Source organism: Papaver somniferum, chromosome 8 (assembly GCF_003573695.1).
Source record: "Papaver somniferum cultivar HN1 chromosome 8, ASM357369v1, whole genome shotgun sequence".
NCBI classification, from domain to species: Eukaryota; Viridiplantae; Streptophyta; class Magnoliopsida; order Ranunculales; family Papaveraceae; genus Papaver; species Papaver somniferum.
Window position 1 is genome coordinate 33,358,881 of NC_039365.1, and position 15,425 is coordinate 33,374,305.

Below are 15,425 nucleotides of genomic sequence, written 5' to 3' on the forward strand. Positions count from 1 at the left end.
TTTTTCCATAATTTACGTTTTCTACAAAGGTAAATAAAATTTAATATCTTAATATTAAAGTTATCTCCTTATTAACATCACACAAGAAGTCGTTTACACGTCGGTGGTAGGAAGCCTAGCAACAAGCTGGGCACCAACACCTTTCTGAATAGCAATTCCAATTCTTATTAAAGATTTTCTTTTGAAAGAATTTATAACTTATATCTTGTTTTTATGGTGTTCATATTTTCACAAGCATATGAATACATCTCATAAAAGATGGGTTTTGATTTTTGACAAGTACATGTCATGAAATACGACGTGAAAAACACATGCACTCGATTTGTCTGAGTAATCTTTAGAAAAGAAAAAATCTTTGATAATCATTTTTTTAAATTTTTATGCAAAATAAATTTTTAAGCGTAATATCATAGTGTTAAATGTCAACTTAAAACATCGGCGTGAACATATGGATATGGTTTCCGGAAGTCCATCCAGAACCTGATTCTTATATAGAATTTTTTTCATTTATTCAGAAGCAAATTTCCACCACCACAAAAGGCTTTTTACGCATTTGTCTACGAAGCACGAACCAAGGCCCGTTCAAGGGCGAACCATTTTGTTTTCTTTTCATGGAGAACCGAAACGTTTAATCTCTTGACTCTTGAGTAAGTATAATGGTTTGGACATTACAGGCCAAAGTTGGCCAACAGATTGTAATCCTCAAAATCTTTATCTCTCCCTTAGGGTTTACTCTGCCACGAAAATGGCAGCAATTAGAATGATGACTACAAACATGATTACTAGAGAAATTGCCCGTATCTCTCCATTCTTCTTTAAACCTAATCCAGTAGTTCCATGGACATTAGTGAGATTCAATGGAGTTGTTGGTTGCAACCCTAGTATCAGCTATGGAAGAATTGTATGTATGGCTTCAGATGCTTCCAGTGAGAAGAAGATGTCATCACGTTTATCTCAGGTTAATCAATTTATGCAAGAAGCTGAAGAAAGAGCTTCTGCTGCTGGAAATGAACCTATTCCTAAAATCACTATAGGTATGAATTGGTCCAGCTTTTATTACTGATGAACAGATTATTTTTAAGGTTTAGTAATTGATGCTTTTTAGCTTTTCTGATTAACAAATTGGTACGATCTGGTTTGATCTATACAGCACCTAATGTAATGCATTAGTGGCATGGATGCTTATTTTTCTCTTGGATGACATGTTGTTTGTATACCAGAAATCTTTCAAGTATACTTGCTTTACATTGTAGCTATGTTCCATAGTGAAATTGTAACATTGGTATAAAAAAAGCTGATGTAGAACTAATATAATACATTTTGGAAGTTACCATGGTAGTTTTGACAACCTTTTTCTCTTATCTGAATATATTGGAAAAACAACTTTTGGCAACTTCAAGTATGGGATATGGGAGGTGTTTCCTAATCACCTAGAAACTTCGGCGCATTCGTCATCAAACAATTTTTCAAACTAAACAGAATTGTGGGACTGCAAAGACCTTCGTAATGGTGATACATGAGAAAGAATATTAGTTGAAATAGAAGGCTTTGATACAGAACCGATTCAATGGAAATTATAGAATACTAAGTTCTTTATTAGTATGTTGCTGCATGTGCTTTACGTGTCATCTTATTTCCGAGTGAGAGATTGGAAATGTTTGAATTGCTGTGCTATAAACATTTTGTCCGAATTTCCTTGTCTGTGCTGGATATCGGCGTAAATTCATTCATCTGGTACTAATTTGAATCGCGGTTTTCTTTCTTCAGACCATGTTACTGTTAGTTTTGCAAGAAGTGGTGGGCCTGGTGGTCAGAATGTCAACAAAGGTTTGTTAGAATCTCTTTTTGACTCCCATTCTTTCAAATGTGGTTGATCTCTATTATACTCTTGTTTCTACAATTAGTGCAGCTTATTCACTTGTCAAATGATGTGTTACAGTGAACACCAAGGTCGATATGCGTTTCAATGTTAATAAGGCTTACTGGCTGAGCGACAGAGTCAAAGAGAAGATTACGTCTATGGTACATCATTAACCTTGGTAATTCAAGTTTGCATGTAATAATTCAATTATATAGTGATGCAGCATTAATGTCAGCAAATGTTGTAGCCATCTGATTAAAATAACTGGAAAACAGATTAGGTATAGCAAACCTTAAGGATTGAAACAAAGTTACCTTCTACTTTATGTTGTGAACAACGGAAAATTGACCCAGTAATCTGAATGAATTTATACTTTGGCATGCTTGAGTTCAGAAGCTACTGAGATCTCCCTGGCAGGATGACCAGTTAACCTGGGAAAAGGCTATACCTCGACCAGACTTAAACCACACTTATTTTTAATCACAATGGTTAAATAAAATGGAAGCGGAACTTAATTCTTCCTTCACATTTTTTTCTCTCTTTTTTTTTTTTTTGAATATTGGCGCCTTCTTACTTTTTATTCTTAATCCTGGTGGATATACCTCTATGTCAGTCACATGTATATTTAGAAAGCGATATGTCCTGTTAACTTGTGATAGTTCATATTTGTTGCATCACCTAGTTTCTTGTGGGTCTGTCCTTGTACATGTTGAAATTTCTATACTATGCTTGTTGGCAGGAGAAGAATCGGATGAACAAAGATGGGGAGCTTGTGATTTCTTCTACAAGAACTAGAACGCAGAAGTTAGCATCTGTTCCCTACTCGTCTTTCCTATCCATTTCGCTTATGTCTTGAGCAAAGCATTTAGTTTCTTTCTCCCACTCTTCTTCAGGGGTAACATAGAAGATGCTTTGGAGAAACTGCAGGTACCATACATCCATGGTTTGTCTCTTCCTCTCATCTTCCATCGTGGTAGACAAATTAGAATATCCTTCCTTTTTTTTTTGCTCAATTGAAGAACTGATATTAATTGTAATATCTTGATGACCTGCTAAAACCGTCTGACTGTTTTATCAGACTCGCATGTTTTATATCCTTCATTTCGTATTTTAGGCCATCATTGATGCTGCTTCATATGTCCCACCACCCCCTTCAGCAGAGCAGAAGAAAAAGATTGCTAAGATGTAAGTGTTCTAATCTTTTGCTCTACCTCAGCTCAGTCTACGGTTTGTATGTGCAACCTGATTCTTGATATTCTCTTCCATGTTTTTCATTGTTGACAAGGAATTGTAAGTTTGTAACTGCCATATTTAATGTCGCCTGCATACAGAAGAAGAAACGCTTGACCAGTGGAAACTTTAATACTTCTTTTTAAGTTGCTTTATTCATATGACTTCACATAAAAAGAAGAATGCCAAGAGTCTGATGTAAAGAATATAGCCGTAGATTTTTTTCCTCAGTCATTCAAGTATGTGATGCTTGGGATTCTAAATAACCTCTTGCATTAAACTTTAGCGTAGGACAAAGTGAAATCAGTTGGCTAGAAAAACATTTCAGGTGGTTGTGTTGACATGATTAACATACTAATATTTTCTATTACTGCCAACTTTGTAAAAGAGCTCTTTGAAGACTATAGACTTCATCCTAGGTCCAAAACGCTTTTACTGGCTTCCTCACTTATTAGGAAAGCTGTTTCCATTTGTAAATAGTTTAGAGACACAGTTTTGTTATTTTTCACTAGATAACATAGAGACACGGTATTGTATGGTCTTTTCATTTGTAGGCATCACCTAGACACTAGTTTTGCAATTGGGAGGGGAGATATGCAGTAGGATGTTAATTCAGTGACATAACTTTCCAAATGCTTCTTATAGATGTCCTTCATGTACTGTAGGGCTGCTATTGGAGAACAGAAGAGACTACAGAGCAAGAAAGCCCTCTCACAAAAGAAAGATTTTAGGAGATCCCGTGATGGTTGGGATTGAGATATTATAATTCTGCAAATCTTTTGAGGTATTTCAAAACATTAGATTCTTTTTTACTCATTGCTCCTAGAAACTATCTTGCCATTGTTCCCTAACTTAAAGGCATTCTCCATCGCCACTGCTCTTTTATGTTTTTGTCAGGTGGGACTTCCAGGGTCTCTGTTTGAGCTTGACCTGCTAAATGGTATGATACAGACTATTCTGCATGTGCTAATGAAAATAACAATTTTATAACTACTTCGGAAAAGTGCTTGCACTAGTTGATGAAATTGGGAGCTCGGATGTTTACCGTAAAATGAATCTGCTATTCACTATTCTTGTGTAGCTTTATTGTTTCCCGGGTCTTGCTGTATAAGCTGTTCCACTACAAATTTAATCACAAGTCTGTAATTAAGGCCATATAGTTTTATTCTGAATCATTCATGTCAAGCCAAGTTGAGCTCGATTAAGCTTGTTTTCTCAAGACCATCACCAACCATACAATAAATAATAGTCTTCAAATAGCCTAACTTAGCATGCAGTGACTGCAGTGCAGTCCAATTCTAGACACTCTATTGCTCGGTTTGGCTGCATTCAGTTCACCTCACCTCACTTTGATTTTTTTTCGTTCTCATGAAGCAAAAGTATCAGAAAATGTGCATAATTGTAAATCTGATGGATGTCTTGTAGTAGCACCAGCCAAAACTGCAGAAGTTGCGCTAGAATCGCATCTTTACAATTGACTGTGCACAACCTTAAACCGCCTGGAATAAAATCCAGATACACGTCAAACCGTAAATTCCTCCAGATACACGTCTCAGGGATAGAACTTTCCAAACTCGTATAAATGCCCCGATATGCTCGTCTTTCTCTACTTCACTCACTTTGAAAAGAGATCTCCCGCCAGGATGAAAACTCCAGTTCAAACACCTCGCAAACAACGAAACCCTAGAAATTCATCAACTCCTCCAGTGAAACGAACTTCAAATCTTCTTCACAACGAATCCAAAGAGGTAAGATCGAAACCAGAACAAAACCAAAATCTCTATCTTCTTACATCATATACTGATTTTGTGTTTTGTTTCTGTTTTTGGTTTGCGAAGATCGTTTCTCCATCTCCGATGATGATTTCACCCGTTCCTGAAGAAACTAAAGTAAGGTCACCTGATGTAGAATCATCGATGGAATCTGTAGAGATTCTTGATTCTTATTTTATTTTTACTCCAACAGCAGATGAGGTAAGTTTGTTTTGTGCTCCAATTTCAAATTACTTGAAATTTTCTCAAAATTTGATTGATAAATTCGGAATTGAATCGATTATAATGTTGTTGATATATTTTTCAATTCCAGAATCTCGTTTTCGATACCGATTCGTCTCTCTCAGCTTTATCTGAAATCACCAGTTGCACCGTGACTCCGGCTCAAGCTAAATCTTCACCTCTCTCAGCTTCATCTGAAATCGCCAGTTACACAGTGAATTCAAGTCAAGCTAAATCTGACGAATCTGAAATCTCAAACGCAACAGAAATTTCCAAAGTAATTATTCACATTATTTTTAAATTTTCACACAATTCAACGATGTTTTTCTTCAATCTAATGTATTTTCGTTGCAGAATCTTGAGTTCCCTGATGATTCAACTCTCGCTGCTTCATTCGAAGTCATCAACAGCAACATTTCGCCTAATGAATCTGCAGAATCAGAAGCTATTTCATCACATTCAAAGAAGAAGACAGAGAACAAGGACGCGGAGGAGATGATGATGGTAGATCTTCTCAAGCGATCTGGGATTGACTTGACTCGGCGGAAATCGTTACTGAAGATCGGTGGCACAAATCTCAATGATGACCTTTCTGAGTTTATGTGTGTGAAGGCTCGAGTTGGAATTTTCTATTTCGTTATATGGATCGGCGTCGCTTTGATCATTTTGCTCTCCAAGTCAAGCTCATCTGGAGTATCGATATCCCTCACTCCTCCGCCAACTTGATTTGATCATCTTCATCACATTTTATACGGTTAGATTTGATCATCTTTAGATCTTTTTACTTCTGATTGTATTGGTGATGAACAATAAATTAGCTGGTGATGATGATGATGTAACCGGATTTAACTGAGGAACTCTTACTGTTACTATTACTATTGGTAAATAAATAGATTCAGATATTCACTGAGAAAATTCTGTGATTTTATTTTCTGTCCTGATAATTTAGAGATTGATTAGCCATTTTATGAGATGCTTCTCCCGCAAATCTCTAGAAACCTTACCATCCAATGGTCAGTAAGTGGATAATGCGGAAAATTTGATTGGTTAGCAGAGAACTGGTCACTATCTGTGAATTGAATTTGCTGTGCTGTTGTATTATACTGGTATAAATTACTCTATTGAAGATGCAAGGGGCAAAGCCTCACTTCAATTGTATGTCTAGATTGGAGATTTAAGAGGGTGTTTTAGTCAGAGGTGTATAAATGTCTATATAAAAGTGTATCAAAACTTTCCCCGCCACAAACAGGTAATTTTGTTAGATATGGCGTTGCGATTGTTGACGCCATCGCTTACCAAGAAAGCTTCAGTTCCTGTTTGTTATCCATGTTTCTCGAAGTTAAATTCGTTATCCTTCTTAAGTTCAGAGTCGAGTTTGATTTATCAATTGCAAAGAGAAAATTTAGTGAGTTCTCGCCAATGTAGAAAGCATATTAGGAAGAGTATTAGTACATCTTGTTTGAAACTAGAAGAGCGAAATGTTAGTGAAACTGAAAATAAGTGGGGGAAAGTATCGGCTGTGTTGTTCGATATGGATGGTGTTCTTTGTGATAGTGAAGAACCATCTCGAATGGCTGGGGTTGATTTGTTTGCGGAGATGGGAGTGGAAGTTACAGCTGAAGATTTTGCACCTTTTACTGGAACTGGTAAATTTATAATTTCATTAAGATTTTCTTTTCTGTGTGTCATTGGCTGCAAATGATAATTTGTTATATTGTGTTTGGTTGTTGTGAACTATCAGGGGAGGCAAATTTTCTAGGAGGTGTTGCTTCTCTGAAGGGAGTTGAGGGATTTGATACTGAGGTGGCAAAGAAACGTTTTTTTGAAATATATCTTAGTAAGGTAATTGATGTACCATCATTTAAAATGGCAAAATTTGAGTGTTGTATCAGTCTATCAGATCATTTTGGTTTTGGAATTGCTGTTAATATTATGAATATTCAAAATTTCCTGCAGTTTACAAAACCAGACTCTGGAATAGGATTTCCTGGTGCTCTTGAACTCATCACAGAGGTAAGATATGAAAGTGGTTCATCTTTCGTATTTTTTGCTTTCCCAATAGGTGACTTATAGTTTCTATGCTTCAGTGTAAAAAAAATGGTCTGAAAGTAGCCGTTGCTTCCAGTGCTGATCGGATCAAGGTTGACGCAAATTTAGCAGCTGCTGGTATACCTTTGTCAATGTAAGCCAATATAACTTTTCAGCTGAAGTTTATACATCCATGGCAAAACATAGTTGCATTGCCAGGTTCCCTCCTATAGTGGTCATCAATGTGGTGGCCTATTGAGTACTTACCATCTCAATTTGTGCAGTGATCTGTAGTTCATACATGAATGATTATTTCAGCCCCTGATTTCTAAAATTAGAAACATAAAACGTTGTAATCTCCCTTATGTTGCTCGTGCCCATCTTGTTCTTCAAGTCTCCGACTCTGTTAGCATAAAATGAAATTAAAAAAAAATGATCCTCACATATTTAATTTTTCATATAAGCCTAAGCAGCTCAGTGATATCAAGGATGCTTATGCTGATTTTGCCTGAATCCTTTTCCATTGATGTGAGCGATACGCTGCTTTTTAACTTACCCTTATCGACCTTTGCTTGATGTGACTATGCTGTGCATCCCACTTTGTTCCAGGTTTGATGCAATTGTATCAGCAGATGCGTTTGAAAATTTGAAACCTGCGCCAGATATTTTTTTAGCTGCGTCAAAATACTTGAGTGTACCCCCTTCTGAGGTATACCAACTAACAGACTTTCCAGAGGGCTATTGTATATTATCATTGTAGATTGTAGAAAGGTCACTAATGTTTGTAGAGTTTAGCATCCTTTCGTATGTGATATTCTACCACATCCCCATGGTCTTGCATCATGCCCAAAATTGAGGGTTTCCACTCTCTCTTTGATGATTTTGCTTAATTGTCTTTTATACCATCTTACTTCTTCCCTGCTTTCCAGTGTATTGTCATTGAGGATGCACTAGCTGGAGTTCAAGCTGCAAAAGCTGCACATATGAGGTGAGTCTCTTCGGATACCTTTACATACATATTGAGAACTTACTCACACAGGGTTCTGTTCATACTTAAAAGGCTAAAGCATTCCCTTGAAGACTGGACACTTACTTTGTACTTGTCCTGGTTCTTTTGCCAAAAAAAAAAAATCCATTACATGTTTTCCATTTTCATGTAGATGTATAGCTGTGACAACATCATTACCAGAAGAAACTCTGAAACAAGCTGGCCCAGCTCTTATCAAGAAGGAGATCCAGAATATCTCAATTCAAGACATTCTTGGTGGTGGTGGTGTTTCTGGTTGTGATAGTATGTAATGGGCATATTGCGTAGTTTATTTAATTTGAATACCCTGTTGCATCCATCAATAGTGGCATGCTGGAAAATACATTTTGCAGTAATTCCAAAGAACTATTAATGAATAATGGTTTACCGTGTTGTGGAAGTAAATATTTCTTTTCAAGGAACTGGTTACTGGTTTATATTTTGATTGTTTTGTGTCCTTCTGAGTTCTGCCATTATAGTGTTACTCTTTAGCTGGTTCACTTATATACAAGTTTAACGATGTTTCATGTGTCACAATGAGGTCTAATAAAGAGACAACAGACTGCAAATGTAGCTTTAGATTGCTGTGTTGTCTGCCAATACTAGTGTCATTACTAATTATAATCTGTTGGTGCAGTGATTAAGATTAGTTACATTTTGTTCACTTTGAAGTCTAACAAAGAAAATGGTTGCAGATGATGCTCAGTATGTTTCTTCTGTGGTTCAAACTTCCGGGGAGATGTTTCAAGATAACATAGAAGGTGTTTCGTCTACGAATACACAATCTACCAAGGAAGAAATCCTTGCTGCTGGAGGGTAAGATGGATTCAACCATGTAACTTTTGGGGAATTGGCAGTTATAATATATCATACAAAAGGTGCTTAGTTGTTTAATTCATTTCTACAAATATGCTTTGATTTAGAAGTTTCTCCTAGTTGGCCTAGCAAACACACTGAAGAACTAAGTAGTTCGTCTGCCTCTCTTAGTTTTTTAGGAGTTGAAACTGGTAGATAATTGAAGACGACCAATAAGTTAACTTTTAGAGGTTTTAGTATTACGATTTTTTCAGTAGTTGAATCTTCAAGGATGGTAACACTCTTATTAGCAGGTACCCCTCATTTTAACAACTAGTATTAGCTCAGCTCAAACAAAGTCAAATATTTCAAAATTCTGAACCAGTGTTGTCATTGTTTTCTGTCTGAAGTAATACCTGACCTGTGAAAAATTTATATGGGTCAATAAACTAACATTAAGGCTGCAGAACTTACCTACTGACAGGTTTCAGGGTTCTCGACGAAATATCTTGAAATATGCAAGTTTGGGTATTGCTCTGTCTTGTGTTGCTTTCACAGTCACCAATTGGAAGGTATAGCCTAATCAATTAAACAAACACAGTGAAAGTTCTATGTTGGTTTTATGTCTAAGTTAGTCTCTTAAGTCTCATCACTGCACTTTTTGGATATAGAAGAAGGATTACCTTTCTACTGTATCTCTGAATGTAGCATTGTCTAAATTTGGAAGCATTTTGGATGTTCAGGCAATGCAGTATACGTCTCCAAAAGCTATTCAGAACTTGTTGTTTGGGGTCAGCCGTCCTACTTTTGGACAGAATGAAGGTATAAGAAAGTTTTATGTCTGTCTATTTTTACTCCAATACTCGTGCTTTGAGATGTGGGTTGGTTGGAAAGGGATGAGAGTTCTTATCTTTTGGATACTCCTGCATGAACTCTTTGGAGAGTTCTTATGCTCAGGCAAACTTTTGAAGAAAAGTGCATTTTGAGTTTTTACTTTTGTTTCTGTTTTCTATATCTGTGGATTCGTTTTGCTGATAATGTTAGATTGCAGAGCTGTGTGACATTCTTCAGTACTGTAATTGATTAGAAATTCATGTATCTTACTGGTTACTTATACTTTCTACTCCGAATAACTCATAGTAAACCAATTCTACCTACTATTCTATCTATAGGACAAGCACAATCCGCAAGAGTCCAACAATTTGTGAACTACATAGCAGATGTGGAGGCCAGGTATGTAGATAAGTGGAAATTTTTTTTTTTTTGCTTGACGTAATCTTGAATTCAATCAACCAAGGATTTTAGCTGTATGATTTTGATTTTCTTATATCTGCTATGCAAGGGGGTCTGCTCAAATTGTGCCAGAGTTTCCATCTAGACTTGATTGGATTAATACAGCTCCACTTCAGTTGCGCAAGGTAAAATGTTTATGCACTATGGCAGAATAAATAGTTTCATTGTATAAACAACAGCCCATATATATCCATATTGCTTCATATTCTGAGATTCATGGAAGAAGTCTGCAATTATTAAAAAAATATTCCATAATCATGTAACATGTGGTTGTTTCAATCTGCATGAGTTTATTATCGTATAAGCACTTCAACTACAACCAGATACTAACACTGATAATCTTACTGTGAATCGTGGCTAAAAGTTCAAAGCTTTCTGTTCTGGACAGGATTTGAAAGGAAAGGTTGTGTTGTTGGACTTTTGGACCTATTGCTGTATAAACTGTATGCATGTGCTTCCAGACCTAGATTATTTGGAGAAAAAGTATAAGGATCAGCCAGTGAGTCTCTCTTTCTTTCTCATGATTTACTACTTAATGGCTCCAGAACTTCTTTCGAGGTGTTGGGTTTCATCTTCTTTTTCTGCAGTTCACTGTCGTTGGAGTGCATTCAGCTAAATTTGACAACGAGAAGGATCTAGAAGCTATTCGGAATGCGGTGTTACGCTATGACATCACTCACCCAGTATGTTAACCATCTAACCATTCTCTACATTAGTTTTGTGCTTTTATCCGATTGATTCTGCTTAAATTGACTCACTTAACAGTCTGAATGACTTTGAAATTCTTGACTTCTTAATTGATTGCTTCCACGGCTGAACTTCTGAGACCAATATCCTGAGACCATAGCTGACAGCTTTCTTGTGTCCTGTTCATTTCCTGGAGTTATGCATTAATAATCTTATTCTTCAAATTAATCGCTGTAGGTTGTGAACGATGGAGATATGTATTTATGGAGAGAATTAGGTGTGAGTTCATGGCCCACTTTTGCTATCGTTAGCCCCAGTGGTAAGCTCTTAGCACAAATAGCAGGCGAAGGTCGTCGTAAGGTATTGATGTCTTCCTTTATCTGTTATCTATCTGCTAAAGTTGCTTCATAATTCTAAAATACAAATGATACTATGCTTTAGGATCTGGACGACTTAGTGGAGGCGGCTCTTTTGTTTTACGGTGAGAAAGAGATCTTAGACAGCACTCCTCTTCCTCTGACGTTGGAGAAGGACAATGATCCACGTTTATTGACGTCTCCACTAAAGTTTCCTGGCAAGCTGGCAGTTGATCTTTTAAACAATAGGTTGTTTATTGCAGACAGTAACCATAACCGCATTGTAAGTTCTCTCGGTTTTAATGTTAATCAATCCTTGACAAGCAGTGTCATACTCCTGGTGAAAATATTTTTTCTATGGGAAACCCACAGTACTCTTGAGCTTATAACTTAATCTGAGCATTATAACATCTTTATTGTGCCTGTGATGGATTGTGGATAGAGATGCATCTGATTTTAGCAGGTGAACGTTTGTTTGAAACATATATCTTAGTGGTATCTTGTTTTTCCTGGAATTCAGGTTGTAACAGACCTAGAGGGTAATTTTGTTATCCAAATTGGAAGTACGGGCGAGGAGGGTCTACAGGATGGTACTTTCGATACTGCCACTTTCAACCGTCCTCAGGTAACTAATGAATCTGTTAATAGTAACCTTGCTGTATTTGTCTCCTCGGGATTTTCTTGGGTTTTGCAGACATACAGATCGTTTTGGTTGCTTTCGATGCCAAATGGAAATCAATGCAAATAATTATTTTGGACATGCATACATTTTGAAAAATACCCTCTCATGATCTTCAGGCAAGTGTCATGTCGAATACATACCTCCATGCCTTACAATTATGGCTTTTTAATTGCAGGGACTGGCATACAACCCAAGGAAAAATTGTCTCTATGTCGCCGACACTGAAAATCATGCCCTGAGGTACTACAAGAATGGGAGCTAAACTGAACTTGTTGTCTCTTGATGTTTCATTCATAAGATTTTCTTATTTGTATTTACTGGATATTTTTTATTCACGTAGGGAGATAGATTTTGTAAATGAGCTGGTGAAGACCCTTGCTGGAAATGGAACCAAAGGTTCCGACTATAAGGGAGGGCGAAAAGGGACCACTCAGGCAAGTGTCGACATGTAAATTATTTGAGACGCATTTATTTTCTGTTTTTCTAGGAACCTGTCTGTTTATATCGGTTGAGTCCCATTGCTCGTGCATTCGACATCATTCATTAGTACACTCAATTTTCATTTACAGTTTTTTTTCTTGATCGACCAATGAGCAGCAGAGCTTTATTGTTTACTTACTTAAATACACTATTTTAGAAGATGATGTTTAATTTGGCTGGTCATTATTTCTTTTTTTCTTCAGCTCCTCAATTCTCCATGGGATGTTTGCTTTGACTCCACCAGTGAGATGGTTTACATTGCATTGGCTGGTCAGCATCAAATCTGGGAGCACAATACTCTAGATGGAGTTACTAGAGCTTTTAGTGGTGATGGTTATGAAAGAAATTTGAATGGTCCAAAGTAATCTAGCACATTTACTTTATCTTTCTCTCATATTACTGTTATTATGATTGCTGGTTGGGATTCCTTTCTCACGGTTTTCCTCAAATTATTCACTCCAGAAATACTCTTTCATGGCGACTGTATTGCTTGATGTTTGTCATAGATTACTAACCATTTCTCTTCTTTTCTTCTTTTTGTTTTGATATAGCTCTTCTAGCTCGTCATTTGCACAACCTTCTGGAATTTCACTATACCCTGGTAATATGTAGATTTTTTTAACTTTGTTTTGCTTTCTTGATTTTTGTTATTGCAATCAAATTCAGGCTCTTATCTCATTTATCCGCAGGTAAGATGGAGATTTATGTTGCGGATAGTGAAAGTAGTTCAGTCAGGGTACTTGACCTGAAAACGGGAGGAACAAAACTGCTAGCTGGTGGTGATCCAGTTTTCTCAGACAATTTATTTAAGGTACTTTAGTTTTAGCCAGCGTGGCCTTCGTTTTATTTCCAGGGTTTTGTGAGGTTTATCTAACTTTTGAAATTCTTAACTGTACCCATCTGTGCAGTTTGGCGATCACGATGGAGTAGGTTCTGATGTACTTCTCCAGCACCCGCTGGGTGTGTTATGTGCAAAGGATGGTCAAGTTTACGTGGCTGATTCTTATAATCACAAGGTAGACATTGGTTAGGAACTGTAAACATTATACATATATATAAAAGTAGCAAATGCGTTCATGAGGAGTCAAATATTGTGTGTTAACTTTATTGTCAAACTGCTTTAGAGTTTGTTTATCTATTTGGATAGTAGAGGGTTATGGTGCATTGATCCTCTCATACAACTTCGACCACTACCCATGGCATATTAGCCTCTCATTTAGGCAGTCACGCCTTAGTCTTTTGCTAAGCAGTGATATTCTCGTAAACATTGAATAATGGGTGTATTCAATTTTAAATTATCTTCAAAATGGCAGATCAAGAGACTAGACCCAACGAGTAAGAGAGTGGTCACATTGGCAGGGACTGGACGTGCTGGTTTTAAGGATGGATCTGCTCTATCAGCACAGGTTGGAAACTATCTGGTCTCTCATGTTCTTTGTTGTTGATTCTCAATTTCATGCTTATATTTGTTAACATGTGCATGTTTTGGTTTATGCAGCTTTCAGAGCCGGCAGGACTTGTTGATGCAGGAAACGGTAATAAGAATTCCCCATCACCCATACTAGAATATTGTTTCTAACAAATCTTTCATCTTTCACACCTTAATCACCGGGTAAAAAAAAGGCGTTAAGAACTCGTTGCATAATATCTTGCAGGAAGACTTCTGATATGTGACACAAACAATAGTGAGATCAGATGCATAGATTTGAACGACCAGGACCCCAAACTCCTTACTTTAGAGCTAAAAGGAGTTCAGCCTCCCACAAAAAAACCCAGGTCCTTGAAACGCCTTAGAAGGCGGTCTTCAGCTGACACGAAGAGTATTACGGTCGACGGAGGTTCTTCAGCAGAAGGCAATTTGTATCTTAAACTATCAGTACCTGAAGGATATCATTTTTCTAAGGTCCTTCCTCTTACTGTATATGTTTATTATTTACTCTTTCTAATGCATGATTTAACCATAGGCTATATTAGCTTCGTTAACAGGTTTACCTTGCTCATCAATTTTTGTTTATGAATCTTCTCATCTACAGGAAGCACGTAGCAAATTCACTGTTGAACTCGAGCCAGAAAACTCAGTAGTTATTGAACCCTTGGATGGGACTCTTAGTCCAGACGGGTCAGCATCACTTCATTTTAAGAGACCGTCAACTTCCCCTGCCGTGGGAAGAATATACTGCAAGGTATGGTTCTCAATAGAAGCTCTATTCAGTGTGCCATATCATAACAAGGGAAAAGGGATGTCCACATTACGTACACCACCAGCAAAACATACTTATTTTTTCCTTGTGCGTTACATCATAGTCTCACAGATGATAATTTATTAGTCAGCTTGACCTACAGGAAATGTCCAAGGATTGTGACTTGTGAGTTTTGCAGGTTTATTACTGCAAGGAAGATGAGGTTTGCCTGTATCAATCTGTGGCTTTTGAAGTACCCTTCCGCGAGGAAGTTCCAAATTCAGCTGCTGCAGAAATTATACTTCCATTTACAGTTCAGCCCAGAATCCCTGGAGGTGGCTTGGAACTACCTGCTGCCCGTTAAAAGAAGTCATAATGTACATATACTGTAGCATGTAGCTGCATAAGAAAACCACATGTCATTATAGACCACCGAGATATTTTTCCCCAAGTTACAATCAATTGCATTATATGTTACCTATGCGGGATGACTGTTGTTTAAAATCTGTATTCTACGCTAACTTGAACTGCTAGAATTTATCTACTCAATTTTCATTCAATATATGGTTCGACTCTGTATCATGCTATAGGTCGATTAGCAGTTGTTGTACATGAGGGCCAAGCTTCAGAATCCAATGTGCGATGTAGGTCTTACATTTAGATTAGAATGGTGCGTATAATCTTCTCAAGAGTAATTGTTGCGAGTTTTTTTGTATCTTCATCTTTTGGGAAACGGGTAGTGCAGGGACGTCAACTATTTGCCTGAAGTATGAAAGTCAGTAGGATCTCCTAGCCAACATTTCGATGCATCG

At 37.1% G+C, this 15,425-nt stretch overlaps 3 protein-coding genes across 5 annotated transcripts; all 3 read left to right on the plus strand.

Moving 5' to 3' along the window:
- Positions 1-674: 674 nt before the first annotated feature.
- LOC113304871 (peptidyl-tRNA hydrolase ICT1, mitochondrial-like) lies at positions 675-4,296 on the plus strand. Its single transcript, XM_026554005.1, has 8 exons — positions 675-1,034; positions 1,768-1,827; positions 1,940-2,022; positions 2,601-2,665; positions 2,755-2,788; positions 2,976-3,046; positions 3,757-3,875; positions 3,989-4,296. The coding sequence occupies exons 1-7, from the start codon at positions 746-748 to the stop codon at positions 3,845-3,847; spliced, it is 693 nt and encodes a 230-aa protein (XP_026409790.1). The 5' UTR covers positions 675-745; the 3' UTR covers positions 3,848-3,875; positions 3,989-4,296.
- Positions 4,297-4,457: 161 nt separating this feature from the next.
- LOC113304869 lies at positions 4,458-5,995 on the plus strand. Of its 2 annotated transcripts, XM_026554004.1 has the most exons (4): positions 4,458-4,839; positions 4,930-5,064; positions 5,177-5,362; positions 5,440-5,995. In XM_026554004.1, exons 1-4 carry the CDS (start codon positions 4,684-4,686, stop codon positions 5,809-5,811), a joined length of 849 nt encoding a protein of 282 aa, XP_026409789.1. In that variant the 5' UTR covers positions 4,458-4,683; the 3' UTR covers positions 5,812-5,995. The 2 variants fall into 2 exon arrangements, with proteins under 2 accessions (XP_026409789.1, XP_026409788.1); XM_026554003.1 differs by having other exon boundaries at positions 4,485-5,064.
- A 137-nt stretch (positions 5,996-6,132) lies between these two features.
- LOC113304868 (protein SUPPRESSOR OF QUENCHING 1, chloroplastic-like) lies at positions 6,133-15,193 on the plus strand. Of its 2 annotated transcripts, none has more exons than XM_026554001.1 (28): positions 6,133-6,731; positions 6,827-6,927; positions 7,042-7,098; positions 7,173-7,267; positions 7,723-7,822; positions 8,043-8,101; positions 8,274-8,404; positions 8,836-8,956; positions 9,420-9,507; positions 9,679-9,757; positions 10,108-10,168; positions 10,278-10,353; positions 10,617-10,727; positions 10,816-10,911; positions 11,153-11,275; positions 11,357-11,554; positions 11,792-11,896; positions 12,129-12,193; positions 12,294-12,387; positions 12,637-12,794; positions 12,985-13,034; positions 13,123-13,244; positions 13,342-13,449; positions 13,747-13,839; positions 13,932-13,968; positions 14,089-14,336; positions 14,467-14,616; positions 14,813-15,193. In XM_026554001.1, the coding sequence occupies exons 1-28, from the start codon at positions 6,350-6,352 to the stop codon at positions 14,975-14,977; spliced, it is 3,273 nt and encodes a 1,090-aa protein (XP_026409786.1). In that variant the 5' UTR covers positions 6,133-6,349; the 3' UTR covers positions 14,978-15,193. The 2 variants fall into 2 exon arrangements, with proteins under 2 accessions (XP_026409786.1, XP_026409787.1); XM_026554002.1 differs by having other exon boundaries at positions 8,274-8,395.
- The last annotated feature ends 232 nt before the right edge of the window (positions 15,194-15,425 follow it).

Coding starts and splice junctions, on each gene's coding strand:
- LOC113304871 (XM_026554005.1), top strand. CDS start 746: ATGGCAGCAATTAGAATGATGACTACAAACATGATTACTAGAGAAATT. Junction 1,035..1,767: donor TATTCCTAAAATCACTATAG/GTATGAATTGGT, acceptor TTCTTTCTTCAG/ACCATGTTACTGTTAGTTTT. Junction 2,023..2,600: donor AAGAGAAGATTACGTCTATG/GTACATCATTAA, acceptor GCTTGTTGGCAG/GAGAAGAATCGGATGAACAA.
- LOC113304869 (XM_026554003.1), top strand. CDS start 4,684: ATGCTCGTCTTTCTCTACTTCACTCACTTTGAAAAGAGATCTCCCGCC. Junction 5,065..5,176: donor TTACTCCAACAGCAGATGAG/GTAAGTTTGTTT, acceptor TTTCAATTCCAG/AATCTCGTTTTCGATACCGA. Junction 5,363..5,439: donor ACGCAACAGAAATTTCCAAA/GTAATTATTCAC, acceptor TTTTCGTTGCAG/AATCTTGAGTTCCCTGATGA.
- LOC113304868 (XM_026554001.1), top strand. CDS start 6,350: ATGGCGTTGCGATTGTTGACGCCATCGCTTACCAAGAAAGCTTCAGTT. Junction 8,102..8,273: donor GCAAAAGCTGCACATATGAG/GTGAGTCTCTTC, acceptor ATTTTCATGTAG/ATGTATAGCTGTGACAACAT. Junction 9,758..10,107: donor TACTTTTGGACAGAATGAAG/GTATAAGAAAGT, acceptor TTCTATCTATAG/GACAAGCACAATCCGCAAGA.